The sequence below is a fragment of the Columba livia genome, chromosome 24, assembly GCF_036013475.1.
Source record: "Columba livia isolate bColLiv1 breed racing homer chromosome 24, bColLiv1.pat.W.v2, whole genome shotgun sequence".
Classification (NCBI taxonomy): Eukaryota; Metazoa; Chordata; class Aves; order Columbiformes; family Columbidae; genus Columba; species Columba livia.
Window position 1 is genome coordinate 2,894,835 of NC_088625.1, and position 21,151 is coordinate 2,915,985.

The window sequence follows — 21,151 nt, forward strand, 5'->3', positions numbered from 1 at the left end:
TCTCTCCTAATTTACCACCCCAACATCGCTAATCCCTATTATTTACCCCTTCCTGTGGCTGCGCTGGCTCAGCCCTGGCCCAAACCCTTAAACCAGGAACATTTGCCAGCGCGAAGCAGCCTTGGGACCGCGCTGGGGACAGATGGTTGGGCTCCCTGGAGACAGGAGCCAGCGGGGCTGGTTCCAGCAACAGGCGCTGGCTGCTTCGTTGGAGCAGTGATTGATGGTGACTTATCCGAGGGCTAAGAGCAATTCTTTGCTGTTAACCAGACTTGGCTACAGCAGAATGGAAGTGGAAATTTGTTGCTTCATTTATTCATCCTGCCTCTGCTTCCTTCCCACCCACCCTTTGTTCTTTTTGATAGCAAAAAGATGAAGCTACTTTGCTCAATCTTAAAATTGTCTCTCCCAAGATACTCTTAATTGTATCTCTACACCTTTTCTCATTCACAGACGCATAAGAAGATTAAAGATAGAGGGAGCAGTAATAGATTTAGCTAGGTTTTAATAGGATTTGCTGAGGACAATGCAGAGAGTGAACGCCATAGAGAATATTGCTCCTCTATCTTTGATATCCCTAAGGCTTCTTAGGTAGTCTTTCACAGAGATTTTGTCTGTGCCCTGCATTCAGAGTCAAGACTCATTTTTCAATAGAGCATGTGTGGGTTTTTTATTTAAAGGAGTATCTAGTCATCTCAGTAAACAGGATGTTGCATTATAACCTACAAAAATCATCGCAGCCATCTTTTTATATTATTTATTTGTATCTTGTTAAGCGTTGTTTTGCATGTAGGCAGTGGGCTTTTTAATAGCTGTCGCATTTCTAAGAGCATCCAGTGGTTTTGTCTAATGTCAGATGGAGAAGGGGGTTCTGATATCTGATTAACAGCAGCCTGGATCCATCACACCTTCAGACACATAATTCAAGATGCTGATTTAAAAGCCTTTTTCACATTCATAGCTCTGGCTTCCTTTGGGCAGGGGCTGGTTACTTCCAGAAGGTGATTCAGCGCACCTAAAATCCATGTTATCCCTGGAGGTGCCATTCTCTGCTGACTGTAAAAGAAACCTTCATGCATAATTCAGACTGTTGTGAGATTTATGTAGACAGTGGTGCTCAGCATTTCTATTAATTTCTAAGGTTTCTCTTGATATGCACCTAAAACTCGAGGCACCTAAAAACTCGTTTGAAAATACATGTTGATGTTCCTTTATTTTGCTCCTAGTTCTGATCTAAAGCAAATTTTGGGTGTTAAAAAAATCTGTGGAACATTAAAAATTAAGCCATAACAAGGTTTACCTATTTCATGACTCCCAGACTATGCTCATTGCCATATTTCCTGAGGTTCCACTAGTGCATTAAGCAGAGTAACTGGCAGCTGGTTCATGGTTGAAGAGCCTGTGTATTAAATCAGTATTTAACATCCAGTTCAATGTTGTCCTGGTTTGTCATGATGGTTCAGGCGGTAAAATGAAATGGCTTTTGTCTCAGCTCTTTTCCTCTTATCTTAAACTTTATTTCTTTATACTCCCTCAGCCCAGCCATGGCCGGAGATTCTAGGATCTTCATGAACCAGGACATGGACATTGGAGTGACATCCAGAGAGCCCAAGAAGATCCCCAAGCAGGCTCGGGATGACGTCCCCATTGCCACCGACCGAACCCGCCTCATATCAGCAGAAGGTAAGAAGCCACGTCAGCGTTACATGGAGAAAAGCGGCAAGTGCAACGTGCACCACGGAAATGTCCAAGAAACCTATCGGTACCTTAGCGACCTCTTCACGACGCTGGTGGACCTCAAGTGGCGGTTTAATCTTCTTGTCTTCACTATGGTCTACACCATCACTTGGTTGTTTTTTGGGTTCATATGGTGGCTCATTGCCTATATCCGGGGAGACCTGGACCATCTTGAAGATGAGAACTGGATCCCCTGTGTTGAAAATCTCAGTGGATTTGTTTCTGCGTTTCTGTTTTCTATCGAGACTGAGACAACAATTGGCTATGGCTATAGGGTCATCACGGAGAAATGCCCGGAGGGCATCGTGCTGCTCCTGATCCAGGCTATTCTGGGCTCCATCGTCAACGCGTTCATGGTGGGATGCATGTTCGTCAAGATCAGCCAACCAAAGAAGAGGGCTGAAACCCTCATGTTTTCTAACAACGCAGTGATTTCCATGAGGGATGAGAAGCTCTGTCTCATGTTCCGGGTTGGAGACCTCCGCAACTCCCACATTGTCGAGGCTTCCATTAGAGCCAAACTGATCAAGTCCAAACAGACCAAAGAAGGAGAGTTCATCCCCTTGAACCAAACAGACATCAACGTGGGGTTTGACACTGGAGACGACAGATTGTTCTTGGTGTCGCCTCTTATCATCTCTCACGAAATCAACGAGAAAAGCCCCTTCTGGGAGATGTCCCGCACCCAGCTGGAGAAGGAGGAGTTTGAAATTGTTGTCATCCTGGAGGGAATGGTAGAAGCAACAGGTAAGGACTTGTCAAAAGTCAGTCACAGTTTTGAGGGGGGAAGGGGAACAAAGGAGTGGAGTTTGGCATTAAGATTTTACTGTTAATGTCACCTGGACTGAGAATACATTGGGATTTGTCCTTCTCTAGTGACTGATCCAGGTGGGATGTTGTGGTCTGAGATAACTAGCAATTAAAAGATGGGTCCTTTAGCTCATGTTGTAGTATTTCATACTCTTTTTGTAAGTCTGGGATTCAGCCGAAGGGGTTAGCCAAGGAGCTGTTCATAATCAGTTAAAACTGCTCCGTGGGTAAAAAGGAACAGAGTAAAGGAATCCATGAGGTCGCTTGTTTTCTGTGATCAAAATCCCCGGTGCAACTCTTTCTGCGTTTCTCCTCTGTATTAACAATTGGCTGTAACTGTGCTATTTTAGGTATTGCTGTGATGTTGCTTTTTAACGGAGGCTATGAAGGAAGTGCCTGAATATTACTATACCCTGTAAAACAGCGTGTGCTGACACTGAACGACTTGCACGTGAGGCAGGACATATGTTTTCAAAGGGGAAAAACACAGAAACTGCTTTTGTGACTCTCGGAACCCAGCAGCTGTTTAACAGCATAAAACAATGCTGTGTAATGGGTAGATTAGGACATATATTCGGCTGATTCAGTTTCCTCCTATGGGTGTGTTTGTGGCATGTGATGAAAGAAGCATCCTGTCTCACAGGTTCTGGCCCTTGCTTACTATTAATATTGTCTCTTCCTTGAGATTTGCCCTTCTTAGTCTCCTAATAGCCAGATGTAAGGGGAAATAGTGTCTCAAATTCCTGCATCCCAGAGCTTCACTCTCACAGGCAGCTCTCCAGAGAGCTAATTCAGTTTGCCAGTATCGCCCTTTAGTCATTAGGTGAATAGCAATAGCTGATTGTTCCAAACAGCGCTGGTGGGAGGTTATGTATACACTGCGCTGTACCTGGGTTGTACGAGTGGAATTCCTTTGGCGTTAGTAGGCAAATATTCTTTCCCAGCAGGATACTGTAGAGATGAAGCAAAAGAAGGGGTGGGTGGAAAAGACTATCAAAGGCAAAGATTCATAATGCAAGCTTATTTTGGAGCCTAAACATTTACTAGATACTAGAACCCCCTAACGTGAACACGGAATGCAGTTCTTTGTTTGTCCAAAGCCTCTTTGCTCATCACACAGTGACACTATCGGATTCTGTTTGAACATCTACTGCGCTGCCTTCCTCTTGTGAAAGCTCAGCCTGGGCTGATACGTGTGCGAGGAAGTCATTACCAATAACAACCTCAGAATTAAAAGCATGGCACAGGAATAATATCGCTTTACAAATGGGCTCCTCTCCCAGAGGGATTGTACAGGCCAGTGTGTAATGATATTAAGGAGCATACATCTGTGGAAATGGATTAGTCTGGTCTCAGAAGACAGGCTGTGAAATTCCAAAATTGGAGCTAGAAGAGCCAGTTTGCATTGAACTTGGCGCAGAGTGAACCTCAGATGCTGCTGCTCTCTGATTCAGAGGCTGAGGTGCTTTTCGGAATGACATATGGTAACTGGGGCGGGGGGGGTGACGTTTTGCCACGAGAGCAGCTTGCAGAAGCCCAGTGTTTGCGCTTTCCCTTGTCCTCACACTTTGTCATATTGATAAAGCAGTTTGGGGATATTAATCCCTACCTCCATAGCTTAAAATTTGCTTCAAGCAAATTGTTTAGGTTATTTTCTTCCTATCAGGTATTCATCTGCTTTTGGGCATGGTATAATTTACTTGCAGCGTGACTTCTAGGAGTCGACGCTGTCACAACCTGGACAGGTTCAGGGTGGTATAAGAATGCAAGAGGCCATTTTTTTCCCTTAGTAACCCCTATGTAAAATGAGGAGCCACCATCACAGAGGTACGACTGGTCAGCGAATAAAGCTCTGTACGTGGCGCACAAGGGCCAATTGAGACCAACGTGGTGGGTCAGCTCTGCAGGTGTTGGCCAGCGGAAAAATTAATGGGAATTATTCCGTCTCTACAGACAACAGCAAATCACGCTGCGAATGCATCCTGCACTAGGGAGGAAGAGACAGCTATATGTTTTTTCATAAGGTATTTTGAAAGCAGGTCAAAATGGTGATTGTCAATGTACAAATGTCTAAGGAAACGTAAATGTAATGTCTTGACTGAAAGCGTGGATTTTTTTCACTGAAACAGCAGTTTTATAACTATTTCCAATCGCTTTAACAACCATACACACATTACAAATGTAATGTATTGTCTCCTCTCAAACAAGTGGCTCTTCTCACTGACATTTAAGTTTAATTCTGACTCAGGGGAAGGCAAAGGTGGTAAATAGCTTGAAATGAGAACTATAGAACACTTCAAGTCATTGTTTTATTTACCAAGTGAAACATTGTGTTTTAAAACCATGTTTTTGTTTTCAAGTTGACTTGAAGTTTTGAAAGGATGAGTAACAACACACTGAAGAACAGCAACAGGCAAGAAACCTAACAGCCAGCCTCAAATGTGATGGTTTTATTTTGATAAGAAAGAAAACACACTTTGCATTATTCTAGTGAGAGGGACTATTCTTCAGGGACCCCCAGCTGCTGCACCGACTACCCCACGATTGGGGTCTTCCCAATCGATATTTTAGTGTGGTTGAAGTACTGCAGCCCCAGGAGAGCTTAAAAAATGCTAAAGGGAGCCTGATTTTCTGGGTGGATCTGTTGTGATCGTTGCCAAGTGAGATGAGCACTGTAAAGACAAAATCAAGATAGACGACAAGTGTCCTGACTTCCAGCGCTGCTTCGTGGCACCCTGGAAGCAGCAGCATCACCCACGGTGCCGGCTTAATGAATTGGTCACAGAGATTACTTGAGGGAATTAATTCTCTTCTGCCTTATCTGAAAGGGACACTTGTCAAGATCAGCTGGTCGGCGTTTGACCCGCAAGAAAAGGGAAGAATGTGACGGTGGCAAAGTCTGTTTGCAAAGTGAATACATTTTTGCTTTCGCTGCTTTTCTCCTTCCCACAGCGGCAAAAAGAAATCAGAGCTCTGTTGACAGACCAGGCCTAGGTCTAGTAAACCCCTAGGAAAGGATAGGCATGGATACCTCTGGCTTAGTCGGTGATAGAAAGTGGTTTAATGATTAGAAGTAATTTGCCTCATCCTATCCCTGTGTAGGGGTGTAGACAAACAGCAGCTCTTTTTGTACCTCAATTTATCCACCTTTGCAGAGGACATAGTTAAAATTTCCTGGCAGTAAATATAGGGCAAAAAGTAGTAGTCACAACATAAGATACCTTGAAATTAATCATTATTTTAATGAGAGAACAAAGGAAGGGTGAAATGACTAAATGGAGTCTTTGTGCATTCATCATCTGGTTTGGGTTGTCTTGGATTGTTTTGCATTTTGCATATAGATAAGTTTTCTTTTCTGCAAGAAGGACCTTGCAGAACTGTTACAGAAACTGCTTATGTAATTACAAGGAAGAGAGAGACGTCTCAAGTAATTCTTTTCATGAGCTGGGCTCTCCTGCAGAGGTATCCTGCTGCTCATCTGAGGTGCATTTGCAGTCGCCATCAATACCTTGGTGAGGGGCTTAAACTTCCATGGTGTGAGACTGGAGCTCAGGTTGTGCCTGGCAGAGATGTGGCAATTGAATCCAAGGTCTTTAAACCATACGATCTCTTTTTTCCCCCCATTCACAGTGCCTACGAGCTCCTGCACGCCTCTAGAGCATTCAGATAAATTAAAATCCTATTACTCTCCTCTGGCACAAAAATCAAAGTGAATCAAGCCAAGCCGTGTCCTCCGCTAAAGGAGACAGCACAAGTAATTGGAGGACCACGCTCCTATGGTCTAATATTCCTTTTCAAGTTGGAGGAATATTGACTTTTTGGAGGTAACAGTGTTCTGTGGGCTAATTAACATAAAGGGACTAATAAATTTTATAACTATTCCAATGCTGATGCTAATCTGAAGACAGGTATTGCTTAATTAGAGTGATAGAACTTGAAATGTTTATAACTACTCCTTGCCATCCTAACTTACATCAGTGTGTCACTATACCTCTGAGTCCATCAGTGCTTCCTCCGTGCTCTTGTGGAGTAGGTGGAGCTCAGTATATTTAATTCTGCAGGTTTAGTGCACCCGGCACAAGGGGAAAAGTCATCCCGTGTACAATAGTGTATGAAAACAAGGACAGAGAAGCGAAATCGCTTCCAGCAGTATCTGTGTCTGAACTGTAGATACAGCCAACGTGCAGCCAGCGTCCCCATGACATTTTGCCAGCAGATAATCACTGAGCTCTGTGGCATTTAAATGAGGAGAGTTAATTTTAGGCTGATGAAAAATGTTGTCTTGACAGCCCCAGGGCTTGGGATGTCTCTACCCACTGAGAAAGTCCAGGTCTTGTAGCAGCGTTGAGAGATTCAGCTGCACTGTTAACGGGATCAAATCGATGCTTGTGGCGATTTTTGGGGTGGTAGATGATGCTTTGTGGCCCCTTTGCCCTCTCCCATTAAACCACCAGTCAAGACACTGGTTATGTTTGACAAAACACGCATCCTCCAACAGCTGGAGAGAGGCTGCTGGTTCACCTCTGGATAACCAAACAGCTGCAAACGCAGTTAGATTTGGCCTGTGATAATGAAGTTTGATTCGAACCAGTGACCTGGGGCTAATACAAGACCTGGAAATGAGGAGAAATCACCACTTTTCCAGGCAGCGGCTGCTCCGGTTGCATAATCAGCAGCACCGCAAGCAATGAGATGTTCTGAAATGCGCAGCTCCCTTTGAGCACTGGGCAGGAAAACCCGGCTCCTTACCGAGCGAGCCATCACATCACTGCTTTGTGTCAGCACGGCTTAACGTGCCTTGGTCTTGGATAAAATGTGATCCCAGCTCATTCAGATGACAGAAAAGCACCTTATTGGTGTCCCCGACACCTATTTTACACACCGGTCTTTCCTCAGTTTCTCTCTGTTCTCAAATGTAATGAAACACCTGGTTTAATACGCACATCAATATATTTTCTTTTCATCTGGTGGAAACCAGAAACGAGCCATTTAGGAAGGTACCTATGGCTGCATTAAACAGGAACGTGCACAAATCCTGTTCTTGATCCTGTGATGGAGGAATTCCAGCCAAAAAGTCCACTCCTTAGGATTCTGGTCCAATGAAATTATTGTTAAAACTCTATGGAAAGTTGATTGCAGGACTTGAAACCAGGAGACAGACCACTGGTCTCCAGCTCTCTAAAAAGCCTGGAACTGCTTCCAGCTTTATTGAGAATTCGGTACATCTGCTTATACACTTGTACAAACTTTTGCTGATTTCAATTAAAACTGAGTTTTGTTTGCAACTGAAAGCTAAGCTGCCAAATTAAGAGATGAAAAAGCCGTAACCAAAACTTGAAAGCTGAAGATTTCACGTATCATTTTGCATTTTCCACAACTGACAGAATGCACAAAATTATATTAAACATACTTTCTCATTTTTAAACCTGATTGTTTAGGAGAAAATTAAACTTCTAATGGTGTTATGATCTGGAAAATACAATGCACTTGAAAAATAATCATCTCCATGATGTAATATTTAAATTAGTTTTGAAGCACGTCTACTTTGACCGACAAAGGGGAAATGAGGATATCCTTTGGCACGGAGCTTGTTTAAATGAAATGCCCAAGTCACCAAATACCACTTCTCTGTAACTATACCAACTATCTGTACTATTTAAACCCCAAATGCATAGTTATATCTACTTTAAGAAAAGGATTAAGGGCCTTTATCATAAATACTGTGATTATTTCTGCAAAAAGTTCTGAGAGTTTGAAATGTTCCTTGTGCTGCCCGAAATGTCAGCGTTTCGGGTGGGTGTAGTTGCACAAGACAGTGAAGAAGAGCAGAAGCAGCAAAGTTGGTGCATGGAAGCATTCGATATAATGATTCGCTACACCCAAGATGTCCCATGGACTCGGGTAAGCAAGACTTACCAAACAAACTCCCTGAGTTTTGCGGAGAGCCCACAGCCACAAATAATAGATCTTAGCCTAGTGAATTCCTCCGTGACGCTGCAAGGTGCAAGCTGGATGTTCAGAGCCCGGAGGGCACAGAGCACATTGGACGCAAATGGAAACTGGCTGCATCCGTGTGCTCTCAATAAAAGTGAGGTTTATTGTTTCCACACCTTTTTCTGTCATTTTGTGCAGTTATAGAGGCAATAATTAGCTAGGGACATTACAGATGCATTAATTAACCAGGCTGCAGAGCACAGGGCAGCCTGCAAGGCAGGCGCTTAATGGAATTGGAAGCAGACACAATGCTGTTGTTTACTGGGTAATGCAGGAGTCGCCAAGCAGTATGTCCCTACGCAATTAAAACATCGCTGCACATGTGCAAAAAGGAATATTTGAATGGGATTATGGAGCCATTACAAGTTGTCTCATTGTGCTGGCTCCACGTACCCCTGGGGTTCCAGGGAACAGCTCCCGCAGCAAGCTGGAGAAAGCTGCTTATCCTTCCTTCCTTAATTGAATATTTACAGCAGGAGATGGTGTCTCTGGAGTTCAGGGTCACTGTCGGGTGCTCCCCAGGGAAGGGGCTGTTTCAGACCCTCATTCTAAGGCAGGAGCTCCCTTGGGGTGCCTCAAGCCCCCGCAATTTGCAGGGTCACCCCAGCTTGGCCTTGGGGACTTGCACATGATGCAGCGCTTGGGAGGGCACAATGAGAATGAGCCGGTTCATTCACAGGACCCTCTCCTGCTCTCTGCTGGGCTTTGAAACCACTCAGAGCTTGGAGGAAACACTTTTCCTTAAGGCAATAACACTTGGAATAATTTTCTTCTTGCACGGTTGTATTTTTCATAGCCGGCTCTGCGCTCCCTGGTTCCTTCCGGAGCAGGAAGCTGGAACGCTGTGACTAACTCTGTACTTGTTGTTCCTGCCCAAAAGCAAATATTCCTGCAGATCTTCTTGGGGGGAAAAAATTGGCTTTTGAGTCTGTGATAGAGAGCTGGAGATTTCTCAGTGTTGCATGTGCCACTGTCCCTCTTTTCCGCTTTCAAGAACCAAAAGCAACTAATACACTCCTGGCCTGATAGCTTTAAACTCAGGAAAGCAATAAGAGACAAGTAAACCTTTCTGGAGAACTTGCCTGTGTGGGTGTCTTTTAACGGACTGTAGCAATTATGAGGACAAAATATTCGTCTGCTCACAAAGGTGCCTTTTTAAAAGTTATTATTTTATTTTATTCTATTAAGGAAAGGAGTTTTCTGGTTACTCTGGGATTTCAGTCACTGAGTTGAGCTCGCAATGGTGAGAATACATGATGTGCTCTTCCCTGAAGCACCTGACACTGATATTTTCCCCCTTATGCATTGTGTTAGCTTTCTGTTCGTGTACTATGGGCTGCAGGAGTTAGACTTGGAAGTACTGGCCAGGAACTGGATCAAGCGCATGTTTGGAATGTATTCTGGTCAGGCCTATTTCTCACCCTCCTTGTGAGGTTGAGTTTTCCACATTTCACCAGAATTAATTCCAAAATCACAACAAAATTAGGACAAGGAAATATTTGGAACATGTCAGCCTTGATACTGAGAGGTGATTACGGGGTAATTTGTTCACAGCTCAGCCAATGTTGAACACTTACCCTGGTCTGCAAAGCATCAAAAGCAAATAAATAAACTCTGATCCTTGGGGCTGAGAAGCAGATTGACAAAACTCAGAAGTGCTGTTAGTATGAGCCAAGCAAGCAACACCTCAACAGAGCAATGTGAGGACAGAGAGAAGCTGCTTAGTGGTACCAGTGGCACGAGGTTCAGGAAACATCCTTGAAGATACAGCGATGAGTCCGTCCCTTTGAGTGCTCAGCTTTTCATGCTAGAGCCTTTTGTGAGGCTTATAAAGCGAAGACCTTTTCTGTGTCCCAGAGCAATCAGGTATGGAGATAACACGAAAGTGCTTTTAAACGAAATGAAGTGGTTGGGTGAGCACGTAGGGAAGCTTTGCATTTAACATCTCTCTGTTTCCACCCCAGGGATGACTTGCCAGGCTCGCAGCTCCTACATGGACACCGAGGTGCTGTGGGGACATCGCTTCACTCCCGTCCTGACCCTGGAGAAGGATTTTTATGAAGTCGACTACAACAGTTTCCACAGCACGTATGAGACCAACACCCCCGTGTGCTGCGCCAAAGAGCTGGCCGAGTCCCGCCGGGAGGGCCAGCTCATCGCCCACCTCCCCAGCGCCACCCCCCTGAGCACACAGACAACCAACGAGGAAGAGGGCGAGGAGGAAGAAGGCAGAGAGCCAGCAGAATTCAGTGGAGCCAACGGGACAGCGGGAGAGGTGAAAGAAGATATTGCTGTATAACACATGGGCTGCCGGACAGTACATACCCACCAACACTTACCGGGAGACTGTGGGAGGTGACTGGGAGTAGAGAGCTGAGATTTACATCCAGATCTCTGCTGCTCCATCCTGGCGAGTCGCTGCACAGCACCGTGCTTCAGTTTCCCCTCCCCTCTTATCTGTACAGTGAGGTTCGGAGCTTTGCGCCTGTTCGCAAAGTGTTTCGACCTCTCTGGATGAGGCTCACTAAATATGATCACTGTTAAAACTGAAATTCCCACCACTGGTTGTTTCAAAATATGTTCATTGAATGTCCAGAACTATTTCCCCCTAGAGAGGGTATTTAAAACGTCCAGAATGTCCCATGTCAGTATGAAGAATGTGGTTTCATACCTTCACCTAATTTGTGAGTCAATGTATTGTAGACAATGTTACTGCTAAATTAAAAGAAGAGGAAAAAACAAACCTCTCTGGTATGTAGTGAAGTGTTTTGTCTCCGTGAGTTTTACAAATAGATTTTAGCAATTCCTGCAGGATCACAGTCGTTGTGATTTATTTCCTGCAAAATGTCTGATATTAACAAGACAACTTTTCCTGCAAACTTTTAGCATGTTTATCCAGTAATGGTTTTGGCTGTTGTCTCAAACTGCAGAGCTGTGTGGACTCTTCCCATGCAAGTTTAGGTCTGTCCCCCGTCCAGCCTGGATGTCCCAGTTTCGGTTCCACCTGATGCTTTAAAACAAGGTTCAGCAGCCATCCGGGTGCTGGAGATGCTCTGAAACTTCAGAGTCCCTGGAGGAGGTGGGCTGGGTAAGTAACCGTTTGCAACACTTTTCTGTAAAATATGTATTTAAAGTAAAGGTTTCTGTGGATTACCATTATGTTAGACAGTAAGCTTCAAAGTGAAGTAATTTCGTTTGAAATGCTCATCAGTTCTAGAAAGCATCTTGAAGACCTGGGAGAGTAACGGTTTTTGAAAAGGTCTCAGTTTTTCTGCTTAGCTGCTGCTTTTTCCGCGCTAAGCCTCAGAGGAACAGGGGAGAGCTTTCTCAGAGGGTCTGTTCTTTTCCTGAGGTCCTTACTTCTCACCCTACCTCTGCAAAATAGTTACGTGTCAAAATCCAATGTGAGACATGGATCCCAAAGAGCGATTTAATTTAGTGAGCATATTGAACTTTCTGGAATGGAAATTCTCCTCCTCTTCCAGAATTGTCATCTCCGATAATTATATCGGTTTCCCTGCTGCTCTGCATGCAGGTGCAAGGACAATAAACCATGGGAATAAAACCACAGAATCATAGAATAGTTTGGGTTGGAAAGGACCTTCAAAGGTCGTTTAGTCCACCCCCCCTGCGATGAGCAGGGACATAATAGACCCACTTATTGCTGTGGTGAACATTTAAACACAAGCCTTATGTGAGTTGAAATAGCTCACATAGATATGTCCACCCACATAAATATCCAGTATATACTACACACTCATCAGCCTCTGTGCTTTCAAAGATATTAATATTCCACAAGAAACATTTATAACCTGTAAACACACTATTCATGCACAAATAACCATTCATATTTATATAATGTACCCAGTAAACAAGCTAAAAATACATATTCAAAACACTGAATAATTACATCTGCCTTATAAATGTATCACTGAGAAGCAAAATTCCCAATCCATCCACGTATATGTACCTTTACTTTCCATTTTAATTTGCACGGCTTAAGCTTTCACTCATTGCAAGACCCGTCACTCATTTCCAGGCTTAAATTTACCCCCCCATTGTTTTCCCTCACTTGTTATTATGCATATATTCCCAACAGAAATAGTGGATCATGAAGCTGTGATAAGAGGGAATGTTATTTATGCTCAAGTAATTAATACCCTGTGACGAGCTCCATGCGTTGCCAGCCGTATCTGAGAGGCATTTTGCGAGAACGTGTTAAGCAGTGGTTGGTGTATGATGGGGAGGACACTCAATTAAGTTAGAGGGAAGCATGAAATCTAACTAAAGTCTGACTGAAATCCGTGTTTCTTGTACTGATACGAATGCAATTCTAGAGCGACGTTAGTGGTGCTGCTGGTTTAGCGAGCACTGAAGGCCGCTGCTATAAGCAAATACGGAATTTAGCTCTATTCTTTCAAGCTTCGTCTTGTAACTGAAATATTCATAAAACTCCTCATTCAGCATAAGACCACTGCAGCAATATTTGAAGGATTTAATGCTTTTTGCAGTTACAATGTGCGTATTCAGCAACACTAGCCCGCATTTTCTGAGTGAAAATGCATCATATTTTTGACCCATCGTTCCTTTAATACTTTTTCCTTTAAGGTTGAATGAAATTGTGTTTTTACAATATGCACAACCAGGAACTATGGGCTTGGCCGAGAATCCATCAAACTCACTGCCCTGGTCCGTGAAGGTTTTTGGGGTCCTAATCTTAACATAAGTTCTTTAACTTTACCATGGTCCTCAAATCCTGCATGGACTTAGAACTCAGAAAAATAAATGCAGATAAAGCCAAAGGTTGACAGAAACACAGACTCATAGAATTTTTTGTCTCATGGAGGAAGCAAATGCTTTCCCCTTTCTACTTTTGTCACCCAAATACCCTTGTGTGCAGCGAACCCAGCAGTGAAACCAAAATGTCTATTCCCATCGCCCAAGAGTGAAAGAAACGCACTATAGGAAACCACAGAAACAGAACAGCCCATCAGACAAAATACCTGATGAGAATCAGGATGACAACTCCAACCCTCCGTGGTTATGCAGATTTACCCCTGAATGAGAGGAAAAACTCGCACTAAGAGGAACAGTAATGCTGGTAAAAGCGATTCGGCATTCATAACCTCCCCTCCGTGTTTGTTCTGGGTTGCTCCATCATGTGTCCGTCATTTTAATGCCAAACAAATGAGCAGCACAATCGCTACCGAATTCACGCCCCATCTGCCTCGCAGAGCTCAGCTGTTCCGCTGCCTCCCAGAATAGAAAGAGCAGAGGCAGATGCCAGGTGTGGGCAGGGAGACGGACCCTTGAACTGAGGCCACGAGGGGCTTGTCCTTCCCCGAATGAAACTTCTGGACAAACCACATCTGAAACAGCATCTGAAACGTGGGGGGGGTAGGACCAGGACCTGACATCCTGGGGGGACAGCTGGAACAACTCCCTAAGTACCTTTGGATAGCAGAGAATATTTTTTCACGTGTTATTTAGTGATTCACAGCCGTCTTGCTGCCCTGTGCTTCCCCTGGTTTTCCTACCCGTCTGCTTTGAGGCGCCTCTGTTGTGGCTGCAGAGCCAGGTGGTTATTCCTGCGATACACCGAAATAGAGAATCGTCAGCACAAACTGAATGAATAACCCGTCCTGGTCGGCGTAAAAATAAATCTAGCCTAGAACACAGTGCTGTGCTTCATTATATACAATATTGGCAGCATAAGTGATGGTTAAGGCAATGGGTTGTGACTCAGGACTTCAATTTTATCCCTGACTTTACTGACCCACTGGACAACTCTGTGCGTGTTGCTTTGTTTGCTGTATCTGTTCAGGTTCCAGCTCAGGAAGGCCCATGAGTACTGTGGTTGATTTTTAGAGCTGGGCCCTCACGATTGCGATTTCATGGAGGTAGGAGCTGTTTCTTATTCTGGGTTCATGCAACAAACAACGAAGGGGGACACGGTTTCCATCGGCAGCCTGGCAGGAGCGGGAATTGCTCTGTATTGCCGTGACCGAGCCGTGTGCCCGTACAAGGAATATGATCAGTTTATGCCTTGTTTTGATGCTTCACATGGGCTGTACGTAGTGTTCAGAGTAAGGACGGGTTTTGTACCTGGCATAGTAATTGTTCCATTTGCATAAAACATATTCCATTGCCTGAGCGTTGTACTCTTCCGATGAGCTTTCTGCCTCCCCAGATCTTGTCTGGTTTGGGCTTTATTTATAGGCTCCCTTGACCTTTTCATTGCTCTGAGTTTCTCATGGATTCTGTCCTCTTTATGTTACCACCTCAGTTTTTCTTGTTCTCTTTGACATTTAGTTTTGATTAACTGTAGCGCAGGTAAAGCTGGTTTTCTTTGTTTTCCACCCTGTGTTCTTTTCCTCCTCTCTAGGCAATAGAATCTGTCATTCCAGTAACACAAGGGAGAACTTTCTTTTTTGATACCTTGAGCTTTTTCCAGACGGACATGGCAAATTAAAACTGGGTTTAAGGGTGCTCGCTCCATTTTGTGCAAAGAGTGGCAGCACATGATTTGCCTCTGGGTACGACAGAGAGACACATGTTGAAGTTTTCCAGCCGTGCTTAACATATTTGCCACACTCGTAGATGAGAAATCTCTTGTTGTTACTCATTTAACTGAAAAATCACATTAACTCAAACAGTTTAAGCAGAAAAGCAAATAAAGGGACCGTTCACAACGATGTGCAAAGCAGTTAGGAGTATTTGTGACAGACAGATGAAGAAACACTTGCATTGCTCCTCTTTATTTGGGAGGTTCCTACCAATTAGCAGAAGCCTTCTTTCACTCAGATTGTGTGTTGTCTCCTGTTCTTTACTGGCTAATTATCTCATCTTTCCATCAAAAAGACAATATTCTCTCCATCTTTTTGGTGACTCACTGTGCGTGTTTTGCTGCGAAGTGTCTTACAAGTGAATTTACGGTATACAATTATATTTATAAAAACATTTATTTCAAATAGATCTATAGCTCATTTCTGACACCAATGGACAGAAGAGAATGCCAAAACTCACTCAAATGAAATGCTTTAATTCTGTTCAATAGAGCAACTTAATCTCCAAATGCCAAGAGAAAGCATCTCAAATAGAAAGTTTTCTGTATGAATATGAAGATGGATATATCCGATATTCAAAAATAATGGAATATTTCATATTCCTTTTAAGTAGAAAGTTGAAAATAGATCTCTGAATTTCTCATGGGACAGTGGTATTATTTACTGAGCAATAGTGTTTTGCTGCTGTGTGTACAAGGGAATATCAGATGTCTGGAAGAATTAATGAATATCAGGGAATACTGCTTCACAACAATCTTCAGCTGATAGCTGTGTTCATTCACATACATTTAAGTAAAGCTTAGATTTGCTCATTTTTCATAAGCCTTCCTTAGAACGGAGGAAAACAATCAGGCTGTGCTTTTATAGAGTGAATTTGAAATTAAAATTAGACATTTAGGTGTCATTTCAGTTGTAAAGTAGCCCTTAGTTCTGATGGTGGGAACAGGGCTTCAAATTCTGTTTAATTTGTATGCACAAGGCTCGGTTAGACAAAGTATTAAGGATCCTTAGCTGTTCATAATATTTCCTATAGTGTGCGGGGCTTTTCAACACCGTCACTAAATTAGTTCTTGGAAGCAGTTGTTCACTATATTAATGTAATATATCCCACACGTAGTAAAGCAAACTCGTTGGCTTTTCGAATGAGAGGACCCCAATCTTAATAAATATTGAATTATAAAATCCCCATATGGGGAATACAAGCTAATTCCTTTTCCCCAGCTGTGAGCTGCTCCGCGTGGTGTATGGTACAAACTGCGGGCGAGAGGAGCAAATTGAAAACACCACCCCTGTGGGTTCCCTTATTAGACTTGAAATGACGGTGAAATTCGCAGGACACAGCTCATTAAAACGGGGCTGCCAACCTGTGACCCCACACTGGAAAACAGGCTGTCGCTACGAAAACTGGGTAGCTGCTTATTAACCCGCTCGTTACCGGAGGACATTTGGTCCTTCTAAAATGCATCTTCATGAGAATAGATACGCATGGAAATTGAGCTCGCTACAGGGCCATGAGTTAAACAGCTGCTTTTTTCATCACTGAGATGTTTAAACGGTATTTGAGGATATGGCCCGATACTCGCAGTGGGCTCCTTGGGCCAGGCAAGTGTATCCAAAGGGCAAAGTTTTGTTGATAACCTGAATTAACGATCTCCTTGGAGTCCGTGGTGTTGAATTCTGTCCTTTTGGTTGCTTTGTAAGTGGAAAACTTCAGTGGCGGGAGGAAACATCCTGGCTGTTGTAAATCAGCATAGCTTCATAGCAGCGTCTGAAGGCAGACAATCCGAGGTGCTGAGGGCATAAATCCTTCAAATTCGTGTGCAATATACACTATCTAGGGTGCTTTTTGTTATGTTAGTACCAAAGCTGATATAGTACTGCTTGGTAATGAATATTTAGTTATGGGTTGCTTGCACTGGAGAAAAGAACAGGATCATTTTTCCACAAACTTCCTCCAGTTTCTAGTAAACCCCATTCTACCTGAAACTATCCTGTAGTCTTTGAGTCCGAGGGGGTTCTATTTGTTTTTTCAACTGAATATAGGTTCTAAATCCATCCCGTTGTAATTCTGACATAAAGAAGCAGCCTTTTCTTGATCCAAATTGATTTGCTAATTCACTTCTTACATAGTCTACTGATTGTTAGGAGGATGAAATGACGGCCTTTGTAAAATGACTGTAGAATAGAGGCCTGGCTCAGAAATGTTTTATTCTTGTATCAATGGTTTTAGTAAATGACTTGAACTTTACTGTGGCTCATCTCGTGTGCTGGGAGGCCCTGATCATGCTGAAAAGGAGAGGTCTTTTTGCACAAAGAACAGAAAAGAAGGTACCTAGACAGGAGGGAAAGAAAGAAAGAAAACAAAGAAAGGAAGAAAGCCAGGAAAGTACAGGTTTATTTTTAGGAAGTGTTTATTCTTAGTGGTAAATCGCAGCCAGGCTGGATTCAGCAAAGCGTTTGCACACCATGTTCTGATATGCATCCAGATACCCTTCAAGAGCCCAACATAGCGGCCACAGGTTGGCCCACCCTCCATTAGCTTGGTTCATCCCAGGAAAAGTGTCTGATTGCTTTTGCACCTATGCTATTAATAACCGAGATGGAAGGGCAAAACTGATAGGTTTTAAATACGGGGAGCGTTCTTTAAAGTCAAATTAGATTTGGCATATACATTTATTTCCATCTCAATGGAATTTGTGGTCCTCTTTCTTTAAATAGCGCACATTCCAAAGATGTAGCAGGAAGTTACTGGAAAAACTCGAAGCTGATATCAAGTGGATTTATATTTCTTGCCTGATTATCACTAACGTGGGTGCTTTGGGAACATTTCCAAGACTATACTTGGGTGGGTTGTCACATTTTGCCCACACCTTAGTGAAGTTGTAGCAACTGGCGAAGGATGTTATGTCCTGCATGGCCATCCTAAAGACTTGAGAATGAACTGAGAAAACCTGGCCCTTCATGCTCCTGGTGATTGCAGAGTGAATCGTTAGCACATCTGGCAAAGCAGGAGGGTTTGTTCAGGAATTAAATTACTAGTTCGGGACTATAAGCCCTAAACTTGGTTCCCCGTGTCACGTATCAGTGGACACATTGACCCCTTGCTGGAAGGTTGTGCTCCCACTGTTGTTGCACATAGAAAATGGCAGGAATTGGATGAAATAAGCCCAAGGGATACAGGCCCTTGCTGAGCGGATGTTCTTCTTTGGCTTTAACTGCAAACTGTTTATAAAAAAGAGCAGGGAGAAGCTGGCCAGCAGTTGTGCAGGAGTGAAGACACACTCACCCCTTCCCCTTGGATGGGCACGAGTGCTGACAGCAGCTCTGGCTCCTGTTTATTTCACTGTCCCTATGGAAGCACATGGCTGTGCAGGGGAGGAGTCCTTTCACACCTATCTGCAAGGTCCTTGAGAGGTGCTAAGAGTAAACGAGGTGTGAACAACGCGTGGAGTGGGCACACCCATTGGCTCCGTAAAAATAGCAGCAGGCTGTTGGCAGCAGGAGGTGTCTCCAAATGATAAGCCCAGCAGTGACTGACAGGAGTTGGTGTTTTGTTTTATTAACGCATCAGTCTGGGCTTCTTGACCTTATGAGCAAGGACAGAGAGTTTGGCAGGACAGGTGAGTTTCTAATTTGTTCTTTAACACTGGAACAAATGCACCTCTCCTGATTCTGTACGGAACAACCCATACCAGTTTTTAATCCCTGTTTATCATTTAACATGCTTAATTGGAATACAGAATAAATGAAGGATTGCTGGCTATTAATGATCGCACAGAAAAAAGCAAAGCTCTGTTCCTGTTTGAGTCTGGTGGGCTTTATTACGGAGGAGCTGCAGCTCTCTGAGTCCCCAGCATATCCATCCAGACAACCCTCTTTAATCACCCGTTAGCACTGGAAAGCTTGTCTGTGTGCTTGGTTTGAAAGAGTGATGGTTCTTCCCAGGTGAAATATTTATAAATCAAGGGTTTGGTTTGGCTTTTTTTGTTGTTGTTGTTTTTTTTTACTAAACAATAAATTGCAGCATGCGTTTGATATGAACATCCCTCACGTCTACTGTCATAGCACAGATTGCAATACTGCCTTCAATCCCCAGATTTCATACGTTCCCATCCCATAGAGATCAGCATATTGCAAGCAGAAAGCGATTTACCAGACAAGTCACGGTTCCTGTCTGTATTATTATATGATATATGGCACATCTGATGTAAATGTAGCTGGAGTGCAATACGGAAGCTGGTTTTGCAACACGAAGAGTATTAGACTAACAGATCCGATATTGAAAAGATAGATATTTCCTTTGGATTTCAGTTACTGTTTATTTTGCTGTCTCACTCCACCAGCTACTCCGCAAGCTCTGACCTTCCTCCTTTGCTGCCAGAAAGGCTAAAGCATACCATGGAATTATAAGCATCACCAACTTTAGGCTCACTTATACAAGCTACTGAATGGGCAACCGAGGGTGGGGAGGGACAGCAAGAGCGAGCCCAGCCCTGGGCCTCTGCAAATCCAGGGTTTTTTTGCCACTGGTTTCAGATTTGGCCCGATGGGAGCAAACACTGTGAGCGAAACTCCAGCCGCTCCACGGCTGAAGATGTACTTGCTTAAAAGCATTAATAGCGCAGCTAAATTTAGAGCGCAGCGCTTCTGTTTCATTAAGAATTCTGCTTTAGTTCCGGATAGACTCCACAGAATCTGTCCCCAAAAAAGCCCCACGCGCCGTTCTGCCTGGTGCACAGCATAGCAGGATCTCATTTTTAAAATGGCCTTGGCTAACCCACAGCTGCTCGGAACTTGGTGTCTTCTCCTAGTTCATCCTCTTTCTTGGAACTTGAACCTCCGCTACCCGCTATGTGCCACGGGGCAAATGTTGCTCAGCTGAAACCACCAAAAAGAGTGATAAGTGTCCACTTGTGATGTTTGTTGGGAAATAGTCTTATATCTGTCGACCATCACCCTCTTGTGCCTCAGTTTCTCCTTTGCTATGAAGTGAGCTGCCTCCCTCTCGACTATTCTGTGACTTTACTGATGCTGATAAAATGTTAATGCTCACCAGGGAGGCATTAATGGAGCTCGTTATTGGTTAAGCTTTCTCCTTGTGTGTCCGGGCTGTGGAAAAAATTCTCCCTGTTGCTCCCCCTTGGTATTTTTTCAGAGCCAGTCACGTCCCCTCGGCTCGACAGCTTTTCCTTGGGGAACCACCACCGTCTGCCTTTTCCCTGGCAGGCCATGCAGGAAAGAAGGTCTGGGGTTTAACAGCAGAGCAGAGCTACACAGGCACCCAGAGACTAAACTCCCTCCCCCACCTGGGGCCCCAAGTCACTTGCAGAGTCTCCGCACGCTGTTTCTGAAGCACAATTACTCCTGGAAAGAAGCTATCTGAGTATTATACAGCACAGGGCATATTTTTAAGGCCTTTTTTTCTTTTGTTCCCCTTTCCAAGGTCTTTCTCTCTTTGATTTATGGATTTGGAGACCATCTTTAATTATCTCCCCGGAACAGCTGCCTGAAGCGGCGCTGACTCGGAGTTAGACAGATGCAGCGTGCAGCCCTCCTGGGGTTTCATAGCGATGTGCTGTGTGGAATGGCCACCAATACCCCGTGTGAAGAGCAGGGTTTCTGTTATTCGGGGTACAAACGCGTTCGGATCTGCTTGTGCACGCACGCAGCCTCCATCGTGCACTCCTGCTCCTGCACGATTTCTCTCTGCTCCACATCCAGCGCACCAGAGTGACTATTACAAGGGGCACATTAGACGCAAAGTCTTCCAGTGAGAGAAATCACTCTGGATGTGATGATGCCTAAAGGCATTTTCACTGCTGGGAAATAAGGGCTCACTTATTTCCTTGAGAATTTATGCTCAAAGATGAATAGCGATGATGAAAATCCACCCCGGTGCAGACAGGACGGTACACATTCGTGCTTGGTGCTGTTTTGCAAGCATCCTGACGTCCAGTTTGGGTCTGGGCGCTCAGTTTCCCCGTCTTAAGCTGCTTTGTAAGGTTGTTTTGCAATCAAATGAGGGATTGCCATCTCTGTGTGGG

The 21,151-nt window shown here is 44.0% G+C and overlaps 1 protein-coding gene across 2 annotated transcripts in view; it reads left to right on the forward strand.

Moving 5' to 3' along the window:
• KCNJ5 (potassium inwardly rectifying channel subfamily J member 5) overlaps positions 1-21,151 on the forward strand; it is a 60,896-nt gene that overhangs the window by 36,145 nt on the left and 3,600 nt on the right. Inside the window, exons 5-6 of one of the 2 annotated variants that reach the window (XM_021295949.2) lie at positions 1,538-2,484; positions 10,506-11,284. In XM_021295949.2, coding sequence (XP_021151624.1) covers positions 1,545-2,484; positions 10,506-10,840 — 1,275 coding nt within the window. In that variant the 5' untranslated portion in view covers positions 1,538-1,544 and the 3' untranslated portion in view covers positions 10,841-11,284. Of the gene's footprint in view, positions 1-1,537; positions 2,485-10,505; positions 11,285-21,151 lie in introns of those variants that run through there. The other variant, XM_021295951.2, reaches the window with a different exon arrangement.